Source organism: Hypanus sabinus, chromosome 4 (assembly GCF_030144855.1).
Source record: "Hypanus sabinus isolate sHypSab1 chromosome 4, sHypSab1.hap1, whole genome shotgun sequence".
NCBI classification, from domain to species: domain Eukaryota; kingdom Metazoa; phylum Chordata; class Chondrichthyes; order Myliobatiformes; family Dasyatidae; genus Hypanus; species Hypanus sabinus.
The window spans coordinates 152,619,190-152,640,527 of record NC_082709.1 but is presented as its reverse complement, the minus strand read 5'-3'; the positions used below and the strand labels follow the sequence as shown (position 1 = coordinate 152,640,527).

The 21,338-nt window shown below is 39.1% G+C and overlaps 1 protein-coding gene across 1 annotated transcript in view; it reads right to left on the bottom strand.

The window, feature by feature from the left end:
• The window catches only part of stxbp5l (syntaxin binding protein 5L), a 353,464-nt gene that overhangs the window by 35,977 nt on the left and 296,149 nt on the right, over nucleotides 1–21,338 (bottom strand). Inside the window, exons 21-22 of the mRNA XM_059968451.1 lie at nucleotides 12,447–12,536; nucleotides 5,958–6,131 (exon numbers count right to left, since the gene is read on the bottom strand). Coding sequence (XP_059824434.1) covers nucleotides 5,958–6,131; nucleotides 12,447–12,536 — 264 coding nt within the window. The remainder of the gene's footprint in view (nucleotides 1–5,957; nucleotides 6,132–12,446; nucleotides 12,537–21,338) is intronic.

Here is a 21,338-nt window from a genome sequence, read left to right as displayed (position 1 = left end):
TAATAAGACCATAAGACATAGGAGCAGAATTAGGCCATCCAGCCCATCGAGTCCAATCCACCATTTCATCATGGCTGATCCCCGATCCTATTCAATCCCATACACCTGCCCTCTCACTATATCCCTTGATGCCCCGACCAATCAGGAAACTATCAGCTTCCACTTTGAATATACCCATGGACTTGGCCTCCACCGCAGTCTGTGGCAGAGCATTCCACAGACTCACCACTCTTTGACTAAAAAAAATTCCTCCTCATCTCTTTTCTTAAAGGTCACCCTTCAATTTTGAGGCTGTGCCCTCTAGTCCTGGATACCCCCACCGTAGGAAATATCCTCTCCACATCCACCTTATCTAGTCCTTTCAAAATTCAGTAGGTTTCAATGAGATCCTGCCACATTCTTCTAAATTCCAGTGAGTACAGGCCTAATGCTGCAAAAAACTCCTCATATGTTAACCCCTTCATTCTCAGAATCATCTTCCTGAACCTCCTCTGGACTCTCTCCAATGACATAAGGGGCCCAAAACGGTTGACAATACTCCAACTGTGGCTTGACTAGTGTCTTATAAAGCTTCAGTATTATCTCCCTGCATTTATATTCTATTCCCCTTGGACTAAGTGCCAACATTGCATTTGCCTTCTTTACCACAGACTCAACCTGTAAACTAACCTCTGGGAGTCTTCAGCAACGTCTCTCAGGACTCTGGAATATGGTCCATCTGGTTCGGGTGACTTATTCACCTTAAGACCTTTCAGTTTGCCTAGCAATTTTTCTTTTGTAATAGCAAAGGCACTCACTCCTGCTCCCTGACACTCACAGACCACTGGCACACTGCTCGTGTCTTCCACAGTGCAGACAGATGCAAAGTACCGATTAAGTTCATCTGCTATTTATTCCCCATTACTATCTCACCAGCATCATCTTTCACTGGTCCAATATCAATTTCCACCTCCCTTTTACTTTTCATATAATTGAAAAAAATTTAGTATTCTGTTTTATATTATTGGCTGCTTTGCCCTCATATTTCATCTTTTCTCTTTTTATAGCTTTTTTCAGTTGCCTTTTGTTGGATTTTAAAAGCTTCCCAATCATCCAACTTCTCACTCACTTTTTTTACCTTATATGCTGTTTCCTTAGCTTTTACAAAGTCCTTAACTCCCTTGTCATCCACGGTTGCTTACCTCTGCCATTTGAGAATTTCTTTTTCTGTGGAATATATCTAACCTGCGTCCTGTGAACTATTCCAAGGAACTTCAGCCACCTCTGTTCTGCCGTCATCCCCACCAGTATCCTTCTTCAATCCACCTGGGCAAGCTCCTCTCTCATGCCTCTGTTATTCCCTTTATTCCATTGCGATACTGATATGTGTGACTTACGCTTCTCCCTCTCAAATTGCAGTATGAACTCAATCATATTGTGACCACTGCCTCCCAAGGGTTTCTTTAAACTAATGAATAAAATCTGGATTATTATAAAATACCCTATTTAAGATGGCCTTTCCCCAAGTAGGCTAGAGCTCGAACTGCTCTAAAAAGCCATCTCATAGCCATTCAACAAATTTCCTCTCTTGCGATCCAACACCAACCTGGTTTTCCTAATCCCCTTGCATACTGAAGTTCCCCATTGCAATTGTGTCAATGCCCTTATTACATGCTATTTCCAGTTCCCCCTGCAATCTTAACCCCACATCTTGGCTACTATTTGGAGGCCTAAGTATGATTCCCATAATTTTTTTTTTACCTTTGCAGTTTCTTAATTCCACCCACAAAGATTTGGCATTCTCTGACCTAATGTCACCTCTTTCTAAAGAAGTAATTCCATCTCTTAACAACAGAGCCACACCACCACTTATGCATTCCTGCCTGTCCTTTCAATACAAAGTATATCCTTTGATGTTAAGATCCCAGCTATGGCCTTCTTTCAGCCATGACTCTGTGATTCAACGACGACATGCCAACCAATCTCTAATTGTGCCACGAGTTTGTCCGCCTTATTCTGAATGCTACGCACATTTAAATACACCTTTAGTCCTGCATTCTTCGTCCTTTTGAATTTTAACTCTGTGATACAAGTTAACTCTTTACCCTGTCTGCATTTGTACCCAGTCTTTGGCTTGTCCTTCCTTACATTCATGTTACACCCATCATCTACTTGTAAGCCTGCTGGCCCATCCTCAGCTCAATTGCACTGGTTCACATCCCCTGCCATATTAGTTTAAACCACTCCCAACAGCTCTAGCAAACCTGCTCGCAAGGATATTTGTCCCCTTCAGATTCAAATACAACCTAATCCTTTGTACAGGTCATACCTGCCCTAGAAGAGGCCCCAATCTGAATCCCTGCCCCCACTCCAATTCTTCAGCCGCACATTTATCTCCCGCTTCATTCTATTCCTATCTTCACTGTCACGTCTTCATAAAGAATTCCCGTATGCAGTGCTTTGAAAAAGTATTCAGCCCCCATAACTACTTTCACATTTTACTGTCTCATTTTCTCTAATTAAAATATATATTGAAGTGGTATTTTTTGAGTAAATTTACAGAACATTGCTCATCATGCAAAGTCAAAAGAAAATTTCCAAAACCTATGAACAATTTACTGAATCTATAAGGTGCAACAGTATGGTAGATATTCAACAGATTAAACCAAAATGAAGACAGAAGAGTCAGGAATTGAAAATAGAGAGTCAGACAAGTCAGGGAAATGATAGCAGAGAAGCACAAATCAGGGGAAGGGTTCAAGGTCATCTTAAAAGGCACTGAATATACCTTGGATCCCAGTGTACTTTATCATGAGAAAGTGGAGAAAATATTAAAGTAAATCACACTGTTTAGGTCAAGCCAACCCTTTGAAGTTAGTCACCAGAGAAGCAGGGAAATTTTAAGGGAGGTTACTGTGACGCGAAGAGCCAGTCTGACTGAGCTGCAGAAGTCAGTGGCTGCAAATGGAGATTAAGTTCATAGCTCCATAAACTCTAAGACTTCTAAAGGGTATATATGGAAGAGCGACAAGGAAGAAGCCCTGGCTAAAAACAAACCACATCCTTTCCCATAAAGACTTTGCAAATGTCATGTGGAAGAAGGTCTTGTGGTCGGTTGAGACTAAAGTTGAACTTCTTGGCCTCAACACTAACTGGTATGTGTGGCCAGGCTACTCCATCCTTACTGTAAAGTATAGTGGAAGTTGCATCATACTTTTCAGCAGCAGGGACTGTAAATATGGGCAGGATTGATGGGAAGATGAATGCTGCTAAATACAGAGAAATCATGGACAAAAAACAGGCAGCTTCTGCCAGAAAGCTTAAACTAGAGAGGAAGTCTGTCTTTCAGCAGGACAATGACCCAAGTAAACAGAGCTATCATGGAGTAGGTTCAAATGAAGAAAATTGACGTCCCTTAGTGGTCCAGTCAGAGTACTGACCTTAACCTTATGGAACATCTCTGGCAAGACTCAAGACTGCAGCCACTGCTGCTTCCCATACTAACTTGGCACTGCTTAAATAATTCTGCAAGGAGGAATGAGCAAATCATGCTCCATTCATCAGGTTGTGCAAAACTAATAGAGATTTATTCAAAAAAAGACTACTGGCTGTCATAGCTGTGAGAGGTGGCTCAGCTAAGTAAAGGGGATGAATACTTTTCAACAGCTGAAATTGCAGTTTCTGATTTTTTAGTTTTTCATGCTTTACAATTTTCCCTGTTTTTTAAGGCTCTATTGTGAAAAAAGGAGCAGTGAATTCACAAATAAAAATAGTCAGTTAAATTGATCAAAACCCCTGGTTGCAATACTCATTTATGTGTACAAAGGGTTGGGGACTGAAGACGTTTTAAGGCACTGTATTACATGTAGCACTTCAGGGTCGATCAATGAAGTGAAGGCTGTGCTCCATTTTAAATCATAATATTTTAATATCCTGTATACTATTCTATTTCAATTAACATTTTTTTAAAAGTTTGAAATTTAGTTGTACTTGAATTTAAAAACATAATTACTTAAAATTTTCAGTTATTTACAGTATTTATGGCAATTTAGAATTTGGTATAAGTCCTGATAATTGCACAGATCTCAGTAAGAATAGAAAACAAGGTATGGGATAATAAAGAGGTTATCTCTCAGAAGAACCTTGCTATAATTTTACAAAGTATACTCTTGATTAAATAATAAAGAATGATCCTCCTTTTTAATCATTACAGTCTCACAATAGCTAAGCCTGGAAGTGTGAGACTGAATAGAGATATACATTCCTAGTAAGATTATTTAGTACTTTTTTTAGGATTTACTTGGCTTCAGTAGAACCTGCTGGCCTTGGTCTTCTTCGTGATAAAGGTGACATGTTTGGGAGATGCTTTCAGAGTAGACTAAGTAAGTAACGACAGTACTGCTGTCTGCAACCATGGTGGTGGATGCAAACCATTAAGGGTTGAGAACCAAGGAGGGTGCTGAATCTGTGGGAATCATTGCCACAGACAGCTGTGGAGGCCAAGTCGTTGGTATATTTTAAAGTGGAGGCTGATCAGTTCTTAATTAGTAAAGCCATCAAATGTTATGGGGAGAAGGCAGGAGAATGGGGATGAAAGGGAAAATAAATTGGCCATGATGGAATGACAGAGCTGGTTGAATGGCCTAATTCTGCTCCAATGTCTTAAACAGGCTTTATTATCTTCAAGAGTTTTGAAATGCTTGAGTGCAGAGTATACCCTCACATTCCTGATATATTTGCGAGCTTTCAGCATGCTCCTGCAGCCATTAGGCCAACGTGCCTAGTCTAGTTAAATTTCTGGTTATCACTGACGGTTGGGTATTTAATAGTGACAATGATAACTGAATTTTAATATAAGCAACATTCTCTATAATTTGAGATAATCGTTGTGTGCTGGAAATGTTACTAGCCACTTATTGGCTGAAGCCTCAATGCTGTAGAGCTTCTGTTGTATGCAAGATAAAATGCTTTGTCTGTTTAGAGGAAGTGTGTGTGTGTGTGTGTGTGTGTGTGTGTGTGTGTGTGTGTGTGTGTGTGTGTGTGTGTGTGTGTGGTGCGCACGCACGCGCGTGTGTGTGTGTGTGTGTGTGTGTATGAAATGTAACAGTATGTAACTATCAGCCTGCAAAGCAAATTCTAAGCTTCCTATGGAATGAGATTTAATGAGGAAGCAACTAAAGATGTTTACAAATCACCTTTTTCAGCTATAATTATATCCTTTGATTAAAATCAATATATTAACCTACGTAGAGCTTCTTTTGAAAACCGTTAGCTGACTTGGGTCATATTTTATCATCATGTTCATCAACAGCCAGGCTTCCAGAATCTGCTTGTCATTCCCACACTAGGGGTTTACCTATGCCATTCTGAAATACCATTACTATGAAAGTTTCTCCAGTAAGATACTCTGAACAATACAACACACCTGGAACTTGTAGCTAATATGGTCAACAGATAAGTATTTCCCCGTAAAGAAATTGAAGACTATAAAACATATTTATCCAGTTTAAAGCTATTTTCAAGACTTGTCGGAGTAGCACACCAAGGCATTATGTTGATGAGGAAAGTTCTGGACGTGCAATGTTGTAAATAAGGCAGATTTTTCTTAACATCATCTCTAAGTTTTCAGTCAGAAAATAATTTGATAATGTTAATGTGCAGAATTTAATTTCAAATTCAATTAAAGTTAATATGACAGTTCACATTGGGGGGTGTATCCTTGAAAACTATGGTATATAAATGCAAAAGAACACTAGTGGAATCATATTCAGCAGCATGAGCTAACTATTAGGCAGGGTACCTGCACTAACCCAGCTGGTTAGCTTAGTAACTTAGATTTAGAATTATGGGCATCCAGAATCATATTGCTTCTAGCTTCTTGTTTCTACTTAATATCAAAGCTTTTGGATCACTTATCATCGTGGTCTATAGGGAACACGCTAAGACACATGCATGTACGCACATACACTCACACACACCTTCTGTGTGGGTGAGAGGCAATGAGATTTCCATGCAGGCAGCAGACTGTACTTTTCGAAAAGGTGGCCGTCCTGGTCCACGACGGTTCAATTTTGAAGAATCTACAACGGAAAGGCGCTTCCCAGTGTTGCAGGGTTGGGATGTAGGGCTCGTGCACACTCCATTGATGTGATCTAAAATAAGCATGACAAATGGTAGATTTTAGAATCAGGCCAGCAGAGTAATTGAATGGATTCCCCTGATGCCTCTGAACTGGATAGGGAATTGGTAGTTTTTCTGCAGAAATTGTTTTGCTGATAAGCTGTATGAAATGTTGCAAAAACCAAAATCAATGGCATTTCAAGACTAGAGAAAAATTATAACTGAATGTTTTCAAAAACATTCTCCACTGAACATTTAAAAATGAGGAGGTGGCAAGATGTCTTTTATATCAGCTTTAATGTACATTAACCATCTCAAGCTGTTATCTTCACTATGACTAATAACAAATGCAATAAACCCAGATAAGTAGAAGCCTGGACCTGAAATTGAATCTAACTTACAGTTAGCCTGACCAAATTAAAAAAGGTATCTGTTACTTCATTACTGACCAATATAAAGGCTCTGCCAGTCAGCTACCCATCTTCTGCCCTGCATAAACCCTGTCATCCAGAACTGCTGCTGCCGTTATAACTTGCAAAATTCCTTTCACAAATCATGCCTAACCTATTCTGAAATAAATCAGTTTTTAATTGAGCAACACCACCATTTTAAAATTGTAATAAGAGTATAAGATGGAGGAGCAGAATTAGGCCATTTGGCCCATCAAGTCTGTTCAGTCATTGCATCATGGCTGATCCTTTTTTCCCTAACTCAACCCCATTCCTGGACTTCTTCCTGTAACCTTTGATGCCGTATCTAATGACCTGGCCTCCACAGCTGCATGCGGAAACTAATTCCACAAATTCGCCACCCTCTGGCTAAAGAAAATACTCTGTAACTCTGTTTTAATGGACGTCCCTCTCTCCTGAGGCAATGTCTTAGAATCCCCCACCATGGGAAACATCCTTTTCTCATCTACTCTGTCTAGGCCTTTCACTATTTGAAAGGTTTCAATGAGAAACCCCTCATCCTTCTAAAGTCCAGTGAGTACCAACCTAGAGTCATCAAACATTTCTCATATGATAACCCATTCATTCCCAGAATAGTCTTTATGAACTACCTCTGGACCCTCTCCGATGCCAACACATCTTTTCTAAGATGAGGAGTCCAAAACTGCTCACAATGCTCAAGATGAGGTCTTACCAGTGCCTTATAAAGCCTCAGTATCACATTCCTGCTCTTATATCCTAGACCTCTTGAAATGAATGCTAACATGGCATTTGCCTTCCTCACCATTGACCCAAGCTGGAAGTTAACCTTTAGGATGTTCTGCACAAGGACTTCCAAGTCCCTCTGCATCTTAGATTCCTGGATTTTGTCCGTTTAGGAAATAGACTGCACATTTAATTAATGTGCATGGCCATGCATTTTCTGATATTGTACTTCATTTGCCACTTTCTTGCCCATTGTCCTAATCTGTTCAAGTCTTTCTGCAGCCTACCTGTTTCCTCAAGACTACCTGACCCTCCACCAATCTTCGTATCATCTGTTCCAACATTTAAGTCATTGATATACAGCATAAAAAGCAGTCCCAACACTAACACCTCCAGAACACCACCAGTCACTGGCAGCCAATCAGAAAGGATCCTTTTATTCCCACTCACTGTCTCCTACCAATCAGCCATTACTCTAACCATGTTAGTAACTTTCCTGTAATACCATGGGCTTTTAACTTGGTAAGCAGCCTCATGTGTGGCACATTGTCAAAGACCTTCTGAATGTCCAAATATACAACATCCACTGCATCCCCTTTATCTATCTTACTTATAACTTCATCAAAGAATTCCAACAGGTTTGTCAGGTTGGATTTTCCATGAGGGAAACCATGCTGACTTTGTCCTATCTTGTCCTGTGTCACCAAGTACTCCATCACCTCATCCTTAACAATGGACTCCAACATCTTCCCAACCACTGAGGTCAGGCTAACTGGTCTATAATTTCCTTTCTACTGCCTTCCTCCTTTCTTAAAGGGTGGAGTGACATGTGCAAATTTCCAGTCCTCCGGGACCATGCCAGTCCAATGATTTTTGAAAGATTATAGTTAATGCCTCCACAATCTCTAACACTACCTCTTTCAGAACGCTAGGGTGCAGTTCCTCTGGTCCGGGTGACTTATCTAGCCTTAGGTCTTTCAGTTCTTGAACACCTGTCCCTTGTAAGAGTAACTGCACCCACTTCTCTTCCCTCACACACTACAACATCTGATACATTGCTAGTGTCTTCCACAGTGAAGACTGATGTAAAATACTCACTTATTTCATCTGCTATCTCCTCGTCCTCTGTTATTTATTTCTCCAGCCTCATTTTCTAGTGATCCTATATCCACTCTCATCTCTTTTATTTTTTACATACTTGCAAAAGCTTTTACTATCGACTTTGATATTGTTTGCTAACTTGCTTTCATATTTCATCTTTTCCCTTCTCATGATCCTTTTAATGACACTCTCTGTAGGTTTTTAATACTTGGGTTTTCAAACCCTTCTTTGCCTCTTCCTCCAAATCTCTGCACCTTCTGCTCTACAGGAGGATAAGTACAGTAAAACTTCAATAATCTGTTAGTCATTAGCAATTCACAATTGTTCAGCATTCAGCTCATCTGATTTCATTTCCTGTGCTTCATTTAAACTCAGAAACATTTATTATACCACTGTATAATATCCAAAACTTAGGTATAAAAATATCTAATATCGTAATACTTTATTTTGCATTATCTTATTGCTTTACCTTGAACTCCCTCAATGCAAAGCTGTAATGTATTGATCTGAATGGATGGTATGCATGACAAGTTTTTCATTGTATGGTACAGTAACAATTACAATCTAATTTGCACTGTATTTAAGGAACAAGGAACTGATGGCAGAGGTGTTAGTCATGTATATATTAATACATTTTTGCACAGACAGACTCCCTACCATGGCCTTAACTGAAATGCGGAGCAGGGCCTTTGAATAAATACTGAAGGTATGGACTTTAAACAGAAAATGCTGTTGAAGCTCAGCAGATCTGGAAGCACCTTTCAGCAAATGTGAGCAAGGGTTTTCAAAATGAAAAGTTCAGTGTTTCTCTTTCCACAGATAATGCCGACTACTATGTTTTCCCAGCATTTTCTGGTTTTATTTCAGATTTCCAGTTTCTGCAGCTTTTTAAAATTAATTTTCAGTTGAAAGCTTTATGCCTGGGCAAAAAAACCCTGTTTCAATTCATTAGACTTCAATGTTTGTTTAATAAGACACTGTATATATAAAGGACTGCTGTACAAAATTCCATGCCCAATTAACGTGCCTTTGTGCAAGTTTAAAAAACTTTCTCCCTTGGAATTCGGAATTCAGTACAAATTATACTTGTAATTTCATTTGTATTTCCTCCATGGAAACTCAACATTACTTCTAGCCAAGTTTACTATACATATCCTTGTTCCATCTGTACTTTTGCAGTGCTCCGAGCAAGATTAATACTCACTTTGTTCTAATATTTCATTATTGTGCCCACCTTTTTATTCATAGTTTTCAATGAGATTATCATGGCCATTAAAATTATTTCTTGGTATCAGAAACCAGCACTGGCCTTTACAACCACAAGAAATTTTTGTCCAAAACTGGGTCCTCTCTTGGGAGCCAGTTCTAATGGTGGGATAGGTGACCACTGATGTGGGATGTGATGGATAATTCTTCCTTTTCTTATGCACCCCAGCTGCAGCTTCTAAAATCACCAATCACTGTGAGGGGAATAAAAACCAAGGACACTTCTTTAAACTGGAGAATGGCCCAGACTAGTACTCACTATAATGGTGATTGGTGATACTACAATGGGTAACTCTAGTTTGATCTTTGTAAACCTGCAGCTCCACAATCTCAACTCCAATGCAAATCCAGTGCATTCTAAAATGGGTTAATCCATGCTACCTATGGCTTGTAGTTCTTTCCTGACAGCTTTGTATTCCATGTCTCAATCAAGTAATGTGATTAGGACATGGATAAAACCGCCAATATCCAAATGATCATCATACTATCAGGATACCTGTTCACCATACCCATAGGACTTTCAGATCTTTTCACTTTTTTCAATTCCATCACCATAAGCATCCCAAATTTAAAACTGCTTTTGGTGGCCAGTCTTTCGGTTTTGTTGCCCCTAACCTCATCCCAGACTCTCCAAGCCATTTTCCTTTCTCTTCCATTTAAAAAAATCCTTAGAGCATTTCTCACAAGGCACTTTTACTCAGCCTCAGCTAAAGTTATCTCTTTCTGTGTTTCAGCATCTATTTTTGACTAACGACATCTTCACAAAACACTTTGGAAGATTTTTTTAATGTTAAAGATACTATATAATGTTGTTTTCCCATTGATGCATGTCTTAGTTAAGTATCTTCCAAAATTGTGAATAAGTAATATCATTTATACACCTTTCAGCAAATGATTATGTGAGCTGTAGTATTATTCTACATGGTCAGCAAGTGGATATACTGTTGCTTCCGTGCCATTTGGGAAATCTGTATCAAATATTTCTTTAATTATTTTTCCACTCTCAGTTATATTTTGTTTCCTACCCATTATCACTGTTATATTTCTAATTTTCTAGCACAATATGACCCTGAACGAAAGCATAGTAAATAAATCCTTAGAAAATATTCCAAATATATTATGAATGTAATACTCGACACCACATAAGACTTGAAAAATACATCACTCTAAAGTAAACGTTATAGCTTGAAGCTGAGATTAAATCATGAAACTTTTTAAGCCTATAAATATTGTGAATATAAGGGAAGAAAGTTATCAATTAAAACAACATTAAGATTCAACATTATATTATGGCATCACCTATGGATGTCTTTGGGACTCAAGGATAAGGGTTAGCAACCAGGAACATATCACTGAATACGTGCAGACACCACTTAAGACTGGGAGTGCGCATGGCAATGGGGGTCTTCAAAAGTCAAATTCATGGCACATATTCAACAAGAAACCATCATCAAGATTTCATATTTACTGATACTTTAATCCAGTGTCCTGACTATAAATGTGAAGGAATCAATCTGCAATATTAATCTTCATGAAATAAACATATCATACTTACAATTCCTTTTCAAGCTTCTGTAAGAAATTTTGAATTCAAACAAAGATACACGATGGAAGTTTACCCCATCACCTTTTGAGATGTTAAGATATGACCCAGGATTACTTAAATTGAATATATCTGTAGCTTCATTAGATACATATTATGAACATTTTCAAAAACATTGTTTCAGAAACTGTAGACGTTATTATATAATACATCTTATCTAAGAGTTCAAAATCTTCCTACAGAACTAGCACCATGTTTACATAGAATCAAATGTGCAAAGTTGAATACAAAAGATTCTTTAGATAGGTCAAAAAGATTGAGGAGTTTCTCAAAAATAACACATGGTATGCTGATATCTTTGATGTTAGCTGGATAGACTGCGTATCCTAGTCCGTAAATTAGCATGTACACATGAACTAAGAGGGCTCCTTACCAGGTACATATATGGAACAAGTACTCACTTTCAAGTTATAATAGAACTTCCAACTATAGTTTCTGCATTATAAGTTCAGAGTTGTCAGATAGTTAAAAGACTTTCGGCTAAATTAAGTAAAAAAAACAGGAATAGTAAAACATGTCGCACATTTGACCTTGAGTTCTACTCACTTACATGCGGCACTTCAAAAGGAAAGTCAACAACTATTTGCCTTAGCAAGATGGAGTATTGTGGGAGTACTCCAATACTGAAGCTGCCAGATGAGATATATTTGGGCTTGGATATCATTTGAATATGACTAGCAGATGACAAATGGTATCTTACTAAAACACATGTTAAGGAGGATGGAAAACCTAACAGCTTCCAAGCTGTACAGATTAACTGGAAAGAACACCATGAAAGGACTGAAAGAGAAGCAAAGTTTATAGGGTGGGAGAAGCATTCACTCCTCACACTCTAAAATATATCTTTCATTTTTTGTAACTTACAATAGTCCCTTTAGGGACAACCATTAAGGCAGCTTAGCACCCTGTATCACCTGGCATAATACATACATGTCTGAAATGTATTATTAGATTTCACAACCCATTTAGGAGCAAGGATTGTATATTTAAACAGCTTATTCAAATAGATGAGTTATTCACCCAGTTAAGACACAGTTAACAATTGCATCAGCTGGCTCATGGTCATTTACCAGACAAAAGGGTGCCTCACAGTCTACTGAATTTTAGAATAGTTTTGAAATCGACATGAAATTTGTTTGTTGTGTAATTAAAGCAGTCAATTTTTGATGAATTTTGATTGACTTTAATTCAAAAATATCATAAATCATTGTCTCATAACATACCTTCAAATATTGTTCTAGTCTTCTCAAAAGCTTTCAGTGAGTTCTTTGAAACAGCTGTTCTCCCTTCAAAACAGGAACCTTTCACAGATCCTAGAGAGCAAGATGGTAACTGATTCCTGAAGTCAATTTAAAATGCTTTGACTGAATGAATTTATTGTGACATTCACGTAGTGACTGAAGATAAAATATTTCCTTAGTATTATTTTGTTAATCAAGATGTGATGCCTTAAATAATCCAATTTTACAGTTTTATCCTTTCTCCCTCATATTTATAGCTCTATTAGCATGACAGCTGGAAGCAATTGTGTTGAATGATCATTTTCTTCCTCTTAACTATCACCAATTCTGCTTTGTTCATAGCTATTAGAAGTTTAGAGAGGACAAGGCACTGCAAATTTAGAATCCTGTTCTCCTGAGAATTCGTAAAAATCCACTGGCAGAAGGTTGAGTTCGGTAATGGGGAGTTTTTATTACAGCGTGGCATTTCATTGGAAGGCCATAAAACTCAATGCTTTAAATTTATTAATTTTTGGTAACAGATTCTTAATGTAGTTGAATCATCAAGACTTTAATTTTTTAGTGTGATGCAGCTTTAGCTTTGCAATGTAAATTAACAGTAACTGCATACTTGAAAATTGTTTGTTTATTTAAAATAGATAGCCCAGCTTATGCTGTAAGAAATTAATCGAGTTGAAAATACTCCCCTCTGTTCCTCTTCTGTCACTGATGAACAGCATAAACAAGCCTCATTTCTCCTTGGAATGTATTTTGAATGCCATCTTCCTCCATCAGCGTACCCTGGATGGAGTAACTCCCATGAGTTGCCACCTCCGGCATACAGAAGTGTAACCTATGATAAGGAGTACTAGCAGTATATAAAAAAAAGAGCAGGATTGATTATAGCACTGTGTTTAAACTAAGGAACATGGATAGGAGTGCTTGCCATTCTGGAGAGGGGCTACAAGAATTCAGCATCTACTGGACCAGAAACTAACTGAAACCGACAAGCAGTGGAACTCCAAGAGGAATGAAAACCTACAGTTATGCACTTAAATGTTCCACACTGATATAATCTGCCTTCTGATACCACCAGTAATACACGATCTTTTAGTAGTCTGTGAAGCTGCACTGATATGAAGGTATAGAGAAGAAATTTGTAAATGCTATAAACCTTGTTTTTACAGTGATTCAATGGAAGTCATAGGGTCTCCAAGAAGAAGAAGAAATGTACCAGGAGCTACTAGGCAAGACAGCAGAGAAAGAGCAAGAGAAGACATTAGAAGGGAAAGGGAGGAACAAGAGAAGAAAGATAAAGCATTAGTAAAGTGCACACTGCTTCATTGCATTGACTCAGAGACAGAACAGTGAGGGATTAAAATATTAGTTTAGGAGAATCATCTCATGTGGTGATCAAGCAGGCACCAGTGGACTGCAGTCTGGCAGCAGGCACAGAGCATGCTCACCAGATGAGGTGTGAATTCATTGATTTGGATGCAGTTCTCACTGAGATAGTTATGAAGCTTTTGGGATTGCCTGACTAAACGCAGATAAGAAAAAAACCAGGAGGAGTACATCTTCACGCTTTCACATAAATCTGTGTGGAGCTAGGATGCTCCATTAATTCTTTCCTGGGGGCTATGCACACTTCAACCTCCTTAAACAACACTAAATGGAACAACTGTGTTGATGGTGCAGATTTTGGACACGTTAAATTTTAATGCGTTCATGCCCTGATCAAGATTGGTAGCTGATCTCTGCCTCACAAGTGCAGCAAGATACTAGGTCTCTGTTCCCTCGGAACAGTGAGAGGCCATTTTAGAAAAACCAAAGAAAAGAATGTCCTCCCACTAGAGAATAGACGTGGCATGTGATTGTCCTTGACTGCGGGAACAGGCCCAGGACAGTCTTTTCACAGACTTACTATCAGCAGTTTTGCTCTCACTATACAGTATTGTCCCTGATGGTTGAGGGCAGCAGAGATTAGGTATCTAAGTTTATGGCTCTAATAACTGATTCAGCGATGTGACTAAAGGGCAATGTAGTGATGGACCAGCCTGAGTTCAATCCAGTTTTCAAGCCATTTCCTAACCAATCCTGTCTGGTCACCCAGTGTGCAGTAAGAAACTGAGTAGTCCTGACACACGGTTTTGACCCAAAGCATCAACAATTCCCATCAGTCAAAGATGCTGCTTCACCCACTGTTCCTGCTCCAGATTCCAGCAGCTACAGTTTCTGGTGTTGTTTGGTGTGCGAATTCAGTGCACTAATAAACCATTTCATCTGTGGACAAATTCACCTCTTACACTGCCCCTTAAACAGAATGCTCTCCAAAGCCAGGAATACTGAACTGTTCTTTCAAATGGACAGCAGCCTTTAGCTGCTATCAAGGATAAGAGCTTCTTATTAGCCTTCTAGAGCATTTATGCAGACTACAAGTAATAGCAATAAGCCTTTTAAAATGAGACTGTAGTCACAGAGAATTTGCAATGTTGGGACAAAGATTTTTAGGTCTAAACATAAAGTAATGAAACATGAGAGATATTAAGATAGTTATTTCTAATATAAACTGCCAATATATTTTCCTCTCTCATTTTAAATCCTCTGAATGCATCACTAAACGTGTTTTCTAGGACTGCACTAATTATCAATGGGGTATACAGTAAGGGAAAAGATTGCAGAATTTGCTGCCACTGCTGTGCCAATCTACAAGGCTCGATAAACTAACATGTGTTATATGTCATTACTCCAGGGCATCCTTGATATGGTGATGATCTCCCATTGATGTGACTTCTTCAGCCCCTATTTCATGAATATTTGATCTTTAAAAGGAGGGAAAAGCACTCACTAAGTTTCAGTGAGATCTACTGTATGATTTTGGTTGACATTTCAACAGACAACAGTGAGTTCCAAGAACACCAAGTCACATGTTTCAATGTCAGCTGAATTCCTTTGAATTTATCTGAAATATTGTACTCACAGGTGAATTATTAATGTTCCAACACAGCTGAATGCAAGTTTTGCTACCAAATTCATCCAGTTTACATAAAAAGTAAACTGCTGAAAGAACTCAGTGGGTCAAACAGCATCATTTTATCTTATTCAAGTTGGAATTGGTCATTGCATGCATCCATGACGGCACTGGTTATTGGATTCAATAGACAATAGACAATAGGGGCAGAAGTAGACCATTCGGCCCTTTGAGCCTTCACCACCATTCTGAGATCATGGCTGATCATCTACTATCAATACCCGGCTCCTGCCTTGTCCCCATATCCCTTGAGTCCCCTATCCATAAGATAACTATCTAGCTCCTTCTTGAAAGCATCCAGAGAATTGGCCTCCACTACCTTCCGAGGCAGTGCATTCCAGACCCCCACAACTCTCAGGGAGAAGTTTTTCCTTAACTCTGTCCTAAATGACCTACCCCTTATTCTCAAACCATGCCCTCTGGTACTGGACTCTCCCAGCATCTGGAACATATTTCCTGCCTCTATCTTGTCCAATCCCTTAATAATCTTATACGTTTCATTCAGATCCCCTCTCAATCTCCTTAATTCCAGTGTGTACAAGCCCAGTCTCTCTAACCTCTCTGCATAAGACAGTCCAGACATCCCAGGAATTAACCTCGTGAATCTACGCTGCACTTCCTCTACAGCCAGGATGTCCTTCCTTAACCATGGAGACCAAAACTGTACACAATACTCCAGGTGTGGTCTCACCAGGGCTCTGTACAAATGCAAGAGGATTTCCTTGCTCTTGTACTCAATTCCCTTTGTAATAAAGGCCAACATTCTATTAGCCTTCTTCACTGCCTGCTGCACTTGCTCATTCACCTTCAGTGACTGATGAACAAGGACTCCTAGATTTCTTTGTATTTCTCCCTTACCTAACTCTACACCATTCAGATAATAATCTGCCTTCCTATTCTTACTCCCAAAGTGGATAACCTCACACTTATTCACATTAAACGTCATCTGCCAAGTATCTGCCCACTCACTCAGCCTATCCAAGTCACCCTAACATCCTCATCACATGTCACACTGCCACCCAGCTTAGTATCATCAGTAAATTTGCTGATGTTATTCTCAATGCCTTCATCTAAATCGTTGACATAAATTGTAAACAGCTGTGGTCCCAATACTGAGCCCTGTGGCACCCCACTAGTCACCACCTCCCATTCTGAGAAACACCCATTCACCGCTACCCTTTGCTTTCTATCTGCCAACCAGTTTTCTATCCATGTCAATGCCTTCCCCCCGATGCCCTGAGCTTTGATTTTACCCACCAATCTCCTATGTGGGACCTTATCAAATGCTTTCTGAAAATCAAGGTACACTACATCCACTGGATCTCCCCCGTCTAACTTCCTGGTTACATCCACGAAAAACTCCAACAGATTAGTCAAGCATGATTTACCCTTGGTAAATCCATGCTGGCTCGGCCCAATCCTATCACTGCTATCTAGATATGCCACTATTTCATCCTTAATAATGGACTCTAGCATCTTCCCCACCACCGATGTCAGGCTGACAGGTCGATAGTTCTCTGTTTTCTCCCTCCCTCCTTTCTTAAAAAGTGGGATAACATTACCATTCTCCAATCCTCAGGGACTGATCCTGAATCTAAGGAACACTGGAAAATGATTACCAATGCATCCGCAATTTCCAGGGCCACCTCCTTTAGTACCCTAGGATGCAGACCATCTGGACCTGGGGATTTGTCAGCCTTCAGTCCCATCAGTCTACTCATTACCGTTTCCTTCCTAATGTCAATCTGTTTCATTTCCTCTGTTACCCTATGTCCTTGGCCCATCCATACATCTGGGAGATTGCTTATGTCTTCCTTAGTAAAGACAGATTTAAAGTACTCATTAAATTCTTCTGCCACTTCTCCGTTTCCCATAACAATTTCACCCAATTCATTCTTCAAAGGCCCAACATTGTTCAACTGCAACACTGACACCTCCGAGCTGCCCTTATCCTTCTCAAATTGCAGATAAAAGCTTATCATATTATGATCACTACCTCCTAATGGCTCCTTTACTGCAAGATCGCTTATCAAATCGTGTTCATTACATAACACTAAATTCAGAATAGTCTTGTCCATGGTCGGCTCTCGTACAAGCTGTTCCAAGAATGCATCCCATAGGCACTCCACTAACTCCCTATCCTGGGGTCCAGCACCAACCTGATTCTCCCAGTTCACCTGCATGTTGAAATCCCCCATAACTACTGCGACATTACTTTTGCCACATGTCAATGTTAACTCCCTATTCAACTTGCACCCAATATCCATGCTACTGTTTGGTGGCCTGTAGACAACACCCCTTTGGGTCCTTTTGCCCTTACTGTTCCTCAGTTCTATCCACACAGACTCTACTTCTCCTGATCCTATGTTCCCCCTTGCAAAGGATTGAACCTCATTCCTCACCAACAGGGCCACCCCACCCCCTCTGCCCACATTTCTGTCCCTACGATAGCACGTATACCCCTGTACATTCATTTTCCAGGTCTCATCTCCCTGCAGCCATGTCTCCGTTATCCCAACAACATCATAGTTACCCATTCGCACCTGAGCTTCAAGCTCATCTGCCTTATTTCTGACACTTAGTGCATTCAGATATAGAATTTTTAGCCCATTTCTCCTCTCTTTGATTGAATTGCTGCCTATTGTGCTTAACCCAGCTCCCCGAACTCCCATCGTGCTATACACCCCTAGAATTTTGTTGTCCTTCCTAAATTTACTTATTCTTTCAACACATTTAACTCCATGTTCCGTCAGACCATCCCTCTGTACATGTGTCCTCCTTATCACTTGTTCCGTCTCACCTTTCTCTAGTACACACTTAATATTCCGGAACCGTGTAGTCCCCACCTTTATTCTTCCTCTCGCTATCCTCTCTCACATTCTGGATCCCCGCCCCCTGCAAATTTAGATTAAACCCCACCAAGAAGCACTAGCAAACTTCCCTGCAAGAATGTTAGTACTGCTCCAATTCATGTTAGGAATTTCTTCTACATCAAGGTGTTCTGACCAGTTCTGCATTAGATAATATTTCCAATGAAATTAGGCACAGTTCCTTTAAAGCATATAAAACAGCTTTTATTCACAATTTGCAAATAAAATTTAAGAGCCAGTAGCTCTTGTTTCTACCTTTATTTATGAAGCCCAGGATCTTATAAGTTTACTAATCACTATTTTAACATATTCTTCCCCTTTCAAAAATGTATCTATATAAAAATCCAAATGCCATTAAGTCTAATGTCTCCTTTCTCTTTGTCTAAATGTATCATTTGACACTGAATTGTATTAAGATTCATCTATCACTTTTCTGTCCATTCTATAAGCCTATGTCCTCAGTTATTCGTTTCCCACAAGTCTGCAAACTTGAAAATTCTGCTCTGCACATTCATGTCTGTTAATGTATCTAAACAAAAGTGGTTTCATCATTAAGCTTTGAGGAAGATCACAGTCTGCTCACTGAAATTCAGAAGGATGAGGGGGGATCTCATTGAAACCTTTTGAATGTTGAAAGGCCTAGACAGAGTAGATGAGGAAAGGATGTTTCCCATGGTGGGAGAGTCTAGGACAAGAGGACACAGCCTCAGGATAGAGGGGCATCCATTCAAAACAGAGATGCAGAGAAATTTCTTTAGCCAAAGAGTGGTGAATTTGTGGAATTTGTTGCCACGTGCAGCTATGGAGGCCAGGTCGTTGGGTATATTTAAGGTAGAGGTTGAGAGGTTCTTGATTGGACATGGCATCAAGGGTTGAATGATGGAGAAGCCGGGAACTGGGGTTGAGGAAGAGATAGGAAAAAAGGATCAGCCATGCTTGAATGGTGGAGCAGACTTGATGGGCCAGATGGTCTAATTCTGCTCCTCTGTCCTAGGGTCTTACTTCGACACTGAAAAACAATCTTGTGCCAAAATTTTGTTTTCTATTCCTAAGCCAAGTTTCTATCCAAGTGACAACTGACCACTTATTCCCATGGCACTCAATTTTGCTAATCAGGCTTTTATGTTAAATATTATTAAGCACCTTCTGAAAGTCCATAACAATATTCTGTATTCTCTTCTTCAACCTTACGTTACTTCATTAAGAAATTTAATCAGTTATGTCAGACACTATTTGCCTTTAACAAGCCTCTGCTGTTTCTTCTGCGTTACTGAAAGCATCTCTAAATGCTTAATCAAATTTTATTTGATTATTTAGAAAACTTTTCCTGCAGAGGTTAAACTGTCAGAATTATAATTGGCTGGCATGTTCTTATAGCCCTTTGCTACAAGGGGTATTATATTTACCCCTTTTTGGTCTAGGAAGGATAGGAAGCCTTTCAGCAATCTCCAATTGTTTATGACTCAGCAGTCCTGGGATTTTCCCTACTTGGACTTAATGCTTTTTAAAACTATATGAACCATTAAGCAAGCCCAGCCTTTCTATTATCTTTACCACCTTCACTCTTGAGATTTTGGCAGAATCATTTTCTTACCTAAAGTTTCACATAATAATTAAGTATTCCAATTTTGGCTTCTGTTTCCAAATTTAGAGCACTTTTATCCCTAAAAGCATCACCCTTTCCTCTTACTACTCACAGTTTACATGCTCTGAAAGATTTATGTCTCATTTTATGCCATTTTCTCATGTCATTTTTCTTTCTTATTATCTCACCATATTTAGCCTGTGTCTTCAGAGAATTATTGTTTGACTAGCTTGCATCACACAAATCTTTGTTTTTGTTTCTTGCTCTTTTTTCTCCCTGGGGTATTCTGACTCTTTATTTTTCCTATTTGCATAAATAAACCTAGCCTGTAACTAAAGCACATCTCCTTTATTGGTTATCCTCTGTTATGCCACAGTTGTACATGCTAATCTTTGATTACACTTAACCCTGGCCAGCTCCTATCTCTTCCAACTTACGCTAACCACCTTCTTAGTTTAGATTGCTCCTTGCCCTTAACCCTTAAAAAGGAAAACTATAAGTTTTAGATTCAATAGTGCACAAGGAAAAACAAATGCAGCAATGGAATGACTAATGCAGAAACAAAATGATGTAGAGTTTTATAGTGTGTTCAAAAGGGAGCTAGCAATGAAAGCTGTAAAACATGTTGCAACACAAAGTGCATTTTTAAACAATAATATACATTACCACTAACATTAGTTCACAGCATGTTTTATGGCCATGGAAAATGAACAAAAGCATGTTCAATGTCTGAGATATGTATTTCATCAAGTCCCTTTTGTACTATACGGCCCACTAACCCTTTAACTATTCTTAAATCCATCTCTGCAATAATTATACAGTATGTTTGTGTATTTCCTTGTTAACTCAGTAATAACACCAACAGAAAAAAAAATAAAAACTGCAGTTTGAATACCACGCTGTCGATCTGCCTTCTGTACTCTTTTGCTTGGTAATTGGGGTTAAGATTTACAGGGAGAAGATGGGACAATGGTTAGGACAAAAATCAGCCATGATTGAATGGTGGAGCAAACATAATGGACCGAATGGCCTAATTCTGCACCTGTACCTTATGGTCTTATAATATACACAAAGCATTTGAGTTTTACAGTAGAAGTTTTATCGTGAATGTTGATCGCAAAATCATTACAATAGCACTTTGGGGGCTATGCAAGCTTGGTAAGCAATTGGGCAGGTAAATTGCATGTCAGCCATTATTTCACGAGGATTTGGATACAAAAGTAAATACTGCTCTTTCGTAGAATCCTGGTGAGATCACACATAGGGCACTATGCAGAGCTTTAGTCTTCTTCCTCAAGATATACTAGCTATAGATTAATTACAGAGTGGTTCCACAGATGGTGGACTTGCTACATGAGGAGAGATCAAATGGCTGTAGTCTATATTCTCTAAATGTTAGAAGAATGAAA